Source organism: Colobus angolensis, unplaced genomic scaffold, assembly GCF_000951035.1.
Source record: "Colobus angolensis palliatus isolate OR3802 unplaced genomic scaffold, Cang.pa_1.0 Scaffold27, whole genome shotgun sequence".
NCBI classification, from domain to species: domain Eukaryota; kingdom Metazoa; phylum Chordata; class Mammalia; order Primates; family Cercopithecidae; genus Colobus; species Colobus angolensis.
In genome coordinates, this window is record NW_012115932.1 from 2,996,944 (window position 1) to 3,003,704 (window position 6,761).

General features: G+C 38.8%; 1 protein-coding gene across 5 annotated transcripts in view; it reads right to left on the reverse strand.

The window, feature by feature from the left end:
• The window catches only part of RNF145 (ring finger protein 145), a 51,991-nt gene that overhangs the window by 44,633 nt on the left and 597 nt on the right, over positions 1-6,761 (reverse strand). Inside the window, exons 1-2 of one of the 5 annotated variants that reach the window (XM_011947689.1) lie at positions 5,476-5,832; positions 960-1,171 (exon numbers count right to left, since the gene is read on the reverse strand). In XM_011947689.1, the coding sequence (XP_011803079.1) occupies positions 960-1,143 (184 nt within the window). In that variant the 5' untranslated portion in view covers positions 1,144-1,171; positions 5,476-5,832. Of the gene's footprint in view, positions 1-959; positions 1,172-5,066; positions 5,240-5,334; positions 5,417-5,475; positions 5,833-6,761 lie in introns of those variants that run through there. The other 4 variants (XM_011947691.1, XM_011947686.1, XM_011947690.1 and 1 more) reach the window with 4 other exon arrangements.

Genomic DNA, 6,761 nt, shown 5'->3' on the forward strand with positions numbered 1-6,761 from the left:
CAAAAAATTAGCCAGGCGTGGTGGCGGGCGCCTGTAGTCCCAGCTACTTGGGAGGCTGAGGCAGGAGAATGGCGTGAACCCGGGAGCTGGAGCTTGCAGTGAGCCGAAATCGTGCCACTGCACTCCAGCCTAAGCGACACAGCAAGACTCCATCTCAAAAATAAATAAACAAAAAAAAATAAATCTCAGAGAGACAGGACAACTCTTCATGACTTTATAAAAGATATACGTTGTGATGGGCAACTCTAATAATAAAATATTAGCAAAACTACTATAGTACCATTCAAACCATGTCTGGAACTCTGCAATCACAACATTAATAAACTACATTGCTATACACATTACAAATAAACCAAAACTTAACCTAAAAAGGAAGGATCATGACTTTTATTCTAGATAAATTTTATCTGTTTCATGTTTGTATTTCTTGACTTTAATTTCTTTAATCTCTCGTAATTATTTTTACCACTAACCCCACAGCGTATCAATGATAGTTCCATTTTTCTTGAAAGTGGATTCAAGCCAAAAAAAAAAAAAAATTACAGTTCCAGAAGGATTTTTTTATGGAACAAAATATTATAGTATCATTTCCCACATTTCATTTAACTGAACACTGAATTACTACCAAACTCCAAAACAAGGACAAATTAGAAGGGTCCAAATGTCTCTAAAAGTATTTCTCATTGTTTATATTTCATCATATTCAAATCAAAAATGTTTTCTTCTGCCTTCCAGTTTTATCCAGTAAAATAAATCCAATACTGCTTACTTAAGTAGCCTTAATAATTCATGTGCAATGGTAAGACAAAACTATCAACAAGATTCATAAACACTCATCAATAACTACATCACTATCATCTTAATGAAAATGTACTTCATTTTACCCAAATTCAAAAATATACTAAGACATAAATCAGAATGCTCACTATAAGATCAGAAAACGTGATGTAGACACTCACCTACATAATGCATATTAAGAGCCAAATACTTATACTGGAAAAGAGGGTTATTACTAAGGCTACTTCTTTGGATCTGCTGGAAAAAGGAGCTGACATCCCATCTGTACAGGACATCCAACAGCATGATGCTTGGCACCCTCAGGGCCACATTTAACACTGCCTCCAGTTTCTCCTTTGCAGCCATGTTTTCTTTTTTTCTTCTTGGAGAAGACCTAAAATTCAGAAGACACAACATATAAAAATAAAAAGTTAACACAAATAGCTGTTAGATATCCTTTTATGAATCTAATAGGTTGTCACATACTGTACAAAACTATGTGAGAATGCATAATACTACTTCTCAGCCACATCTACTATTTTTAGATATTCATGAAATAACCTCTGTATTGTGTTTTCACATTGACCCATTCAGTTCTGCCCAATCTTATAATTCTGATTAAATGTACTGGCCTCAAAACCAATTTTTTAAAAGGCCACTAACTCAAAGTCTAGGAACAAAACACTCTGTAAGACTACTGTAACTTGTATACAATTAACTTGAAAAAATCACTCACTCCAATAAAACTGCGATTTCTGTAGCTTGTAAAAGGGTGAATTTTGAATATTTCCTCTATGAAAAAGCCTAAGAAACTCAAAAAAAACTTGATAACTGCACGTTTAGTTTGCAGCATCTTGTACTCTATGCTTTTCCTTATTCACCTGCAATCAAAATTGAAGTGATAAATTTACAATCCAGAGAACTCATGATGTAGATACAGGTAGAGGAAACATTATTTACAGTATCATTTCCTTGAATCTTTAAAGTTAAATATGGTCTAAAATTCCCATCATCTGCCTTTAAAGTGTTCATCAAAATCTTCCCTTGATATATAGATAACCAGGCACACGGAAGAAGCCAGGCATTGAGACTGCAGCCCCTGTCTCTGCATACACCTTGACAAGTAGTGAGAGGGGGAAAAAAAAGGAGGAAATGAAAGGCAGTTATCAGGACAATTTACTATTTAAAGGGACAATTCAATGCCACACTGCTTATTATGGTAGAGCTTCAAATTAATCCAAAAAAATACAATAGGGCAGACAAGGCGGGGCACAGTGGCTCACGCCTGTAATCCCAGCACTTTGGGAAGCCGAAGCAGGCAGATCACGAGGTCAGGAGTTCGAGACCAGCCTGGTCAATATGGTGAAACTCTGTCTCTACTAAAAATACAAAAATTAGCCAGGGATGGTGGCGCACACCTGTAGTCCCAGCTACTCAGGAGGCTGGGGCAGAAGAGTTGCTTGAACTCGCGATGCGGAGGTTGCAGTGAGCAGAGTTCATGATACTGCACTCCAGCCTAGGCGACTGAGCTAGACTCCGTCTCAAAAAAAAAGAAAAAAAAAAAAAAAAAAAAAAAACAGGGCAAACAAAAGTGGGTAAAGAACAATTTAAAGAGTAAAGATAATTCTGGATTGTTGGCTCTGACAATATCCTTTTAAGAATTATGCTGAGAAAGCTAAACACATTTCCAGCTTTGGCAGTAATTTCAGACATTACAGGACAAATGAAAACATGTATTTCTGCAGAAAATTATAGTGACAGATTGCTATGCTATGGTTAAATATTTGTCAGTATTTCCATCTTACCCTCCAATTTTCATAGTTTCCTAGTTCAGATAGTTAAAAAGCTAAAGGCAACCTAACTTGGCACACTATTAATGAAAGCTTTTCAATAATCATATGTCAACCATTCCCATAACCCAAATATTTTATATATATAGCTACCAATAATAGAGACTTAACATTTTTATAGATAAGTACTGCAATTCTGATTATTTCACATGAACAAGATCATTTTCATAATTTTCCTACATAAGAAAAAATATTATTGTGAAAATCAAAACTAAGTATCATGTCCTAAGGGGGAAAAATGCACTGAAAAATAAAATCTCTAATCTTTAACATTTATTGCAAACCATACCACTGAGGAATCTAAATTTCTCAAAGTCCATGATATTATTATTATTTTTTAATCCCAGGAAAAAATACACCAAAATATTCACAGAAATTGTTGGTAAAGAGTTTAATGCATTTTAATGTGTATAAGCCATCTAGATAACTTCAGGAATCACATTGGAAATACTTACTTTAGTGAGCAAACTGATAACCCAATACTCTCTTGGGAATTTATTTCAAAGTAACATGAATAGATTTTTTCACAAACCACCAGCCACCATGTGAAAATCACCACGTACTGAGATGACAGTATTACTGACAGTCTTTATACTGCAATCGAAAAGTAACTATTTTTCTATATTCTGGAATCCAATATAAATCATTACCTCTTTTTATAAGTAACAAGGGGGGAGGAGCTATTACTGATTTAACACTCGTAGCCCATATTTATTTCATTTGATTTGGAACCTTTCTTTTTTCAACGCTTTGCTATTTTAAAATGTGCCCATTTTCACCATTTATTGTGGCTCCTAAACAGGTAAGAAGAAAATTTAAATTAAACAAATAACTAATCCTGCTTTAGAAATCAAGGTCTGCTAGGGAAAAAAACCTCTCTAATCCGTACAGAAGATCATCTCTATTACAAAAGTCCATTAGCAGAATGGTACATGGTCCCTCTTTATTTCCACCCACCACTCCTGCCTAACAAATATAGTAAGAAACAGAAAACAGGACATATTTCTATTTCCATAAAGAGAAAATACTAGGTTCTGAAAGCTGTCAATAAAGAACAATATCCAAAATCCCCAACTCTACTACATAGTCAACTAGAGACTGAAATGTTTTTAACAAGGACTTTGGATAGAATTAAGTATGTCCATTTAATAATGAATCTATTGCTTACTAAATGTTTCGTTTATTTCTATACGTGAATGTTATTTTAGCAAGTCAGTGGCAAGCTGGTCATGTATAAGGGCACTGAAAGAAACAAATTTAATACATGGAAAATCAAAGAAAAAAATTCCAAAACCTTATCACTTTGAACCTTTGTAAAGTAAAAGTGTGCATGACAGTTACCATCAAAAATAGGTACTTTACACACTTTAGCACCACACACTAAACCAACATCAAAATAAAACTGTAAAATATTCGTCTTCTTTGCAAGTACTTGCAATTACTCATATCACTGTATCATACAAACACGAAGTAAAATGGAGCCTTCTCTCCTGATCTGGAGAATACCTTTATAATGTTACCTAATTTATCCTGTTCCAGATTTACTGTCAGACAGGACTAATCAGCACATTCTAAAGTACAGGGGAGCTCAATATTTTCTTAAAAACAAAATAATACCAAATAATCCTAGAAAATAAGCAGGAGAGTTGAAAACAGAAAAAACCGAAAGGTTTAATTAACACACCCAAAGCCAAATATATAAACTTCCTATACTGTTTTATCTTCCATGCAAGATTTTAAAATTTCCTCCTTGAACTTTGAAAGGAAAGTAATACTCCAACATGATGTCTCCGCAGGTAACATAAACTAAATGTGACTCAAACTTAAAGATGTTTTACACAGTAAAACCGCCAAAACCAAAAAAAAAAAAAAAAAGGCATTTCTTTCCAAAAACCACAAGAGAGGTTCAACAAATGCTAAACAAAAAGGGAACCTCAACGAGTTCATTAAATGACTTTCTCAGGCTTCGAAGCAGCAATCGGTACTTATGAAAACAGTAATGTCTTGTAGAAGTATAATGTTGTACGGTTTACCATTCAAATCTGTGGGTTAGAAAACACAGGGGGCTTCACTCCACACTTTCCTGAAAATATGGGATTTTAGTTTTGAATACGAAGACAACATACAAATCGTCCTGAATAAGAAAAATGTAGGTTTTTAAAGTCACAGCTAATCTCTGAAGAACTATGTGAAATGAGTTTTCACATGAAAACTCATTCATGTGAGTTTTGAGAACTATGAAAAATGAGTTTTTCATTTCTCTTATTTGACACAGTTCTTCAAAAAAACAAAAAAAAAACAAAAAAACTCACACCTCCGAAACTCTTTTTTTAAAAAGACAAAGAAAAAACAAGAATGACACGTGACCCAACTTAAAACTATTCAGTACAATACTTCTACACCTTCCCCCAAAACAGAAAAACAAAAATCATCATTCACCATTATCTCCTTTCTTTCTCCCAACCAGTTAAAAAAAAAATTCTACCATCAACTAAAACTGATCTTAAGAAAAGCAAATTTTCGGGCTGTCCATCTGTTAGGATGGTAGGCCTCATTGAAAACGTTAAGAGCACAGAGCTAGAGCCTAAAAGTCTAAGTAAAAGCCCAGAACTGAGATACCAGGAAACAGAACGCATTTCTTACATAAGCAATGGCACATGTTTTAAATATAGCTGGTCCTCCCCACTCCCACTCGTTGCTAGCTAACTTTGTATATACCTGATCTCCACATAAACTACTAGCAATTCTGTGGTTTCTAATCATCTCCAAAACCGCAAAGACAGGGAGTCCATTCTGAATACAAAGGCCATCTTTCAACTTAAGGAACAGAGAGAGGAAATAAAACTGCTACCTCTGCCATCGGGCGCTCAGCCTGGGTCACGACTGCAGCACCGACAGCTCATTCTTTTGGGCATGATTCAAGATTCAGTAAAACTGCACACTCCGTATTTTAAAAAATAAAAAGACACACAGCCCTCTCCTTCCCTTTCAGACTAGTTTCCTGTTTACTGCAGACTGCGACGCAAAGCCATCCATTAATCTTTGATGCCTGCTCACTGCACAGGCCCCTTCCTCTCTCCCCGCACCTCCTCCCACCACGCCTGCTGATCTCAGATGCGTTTGAACTACAGTAACCCCAACCCAGCTCGCGGCAAGCAGGCAGCGCAGCAGCAGCAGCAACCGGGCCGCCGCCGCGGGGCTAAGAGATTACGTTCAGCAAAAACTCTGCCAGGAAAGAGGCTCGGGAGCTCCCCTCCTATCTCGCCAAGGGTGCTGACTGTGTCGCGCCACGCCACGTACCAAAAGGCTCGCGAAGAAAAACGCGGGCGAAGTTCAGCATCCCCGAACAGAAAGCGAACTCATTCCAGAAGGGGGGTTAACGGGTCTGAGGGTTCTTGGGTAGGGAAAGCATAACTGGAGGGAGGGGACAGAAGGGATGGCAGCGAGAGAGGAAACCACGGGGACAAAAAAGAAGGGATGAGCAGCCCTCTTACTATAAAAAGGGACTGATGGACGGGATGCAAAGCAATGGGTCCCCCCTCGAAGAATGGACTGGCAGGCCCTTCCGCACCCCCAAACAACCTAGCACCACCTGAAAGCGGGGAGCTTGAGTTTGGGGCTGCGTAGATCAAAGGGTAAGACGAAGAGAAAGAGGGAGGGGAAGCTGGAAGCCAAGTGAACAAAGAGGCAAAAGAGGCAAAGTTGGAAATGGAAACGAGAAAGGGAGCTGGAAAGGGGCCGTTCTGGAAGGGTCTTGAAAAAGGCCTAGAAATGGGATGCTGGGGAAGCAAAGGGGTAGAGCCCCAAGGAAGGGCATCTCAGGAATGTAAGGGACCTCTCCAGGCCTGGAAAGAGGAAGGGATGGGAGGGCGGGGAGGCGGCGGCCGAGGCCCAGGAGCTGGAGCAGAAGGGGCTTTGCGCGGGGCCCGGGAGGGGAGAGCAGGGTCGGAGGGAGGCGAGGATGGCGGAAGAGGCTGGAGGATGGGAGGGAAAGGTGCTACAGGTGAAGAGGGGATGTGGACTCCTCCGAGGCTAGGGAGAAGAGGGAGGTGAAGCGAGATAAAAAGAAAGGAGCGAACAGGGAGAAGAGGAAGGAGCCTGCGACGCGATGGGGGAGGGGAGGGAGGCCGTGGG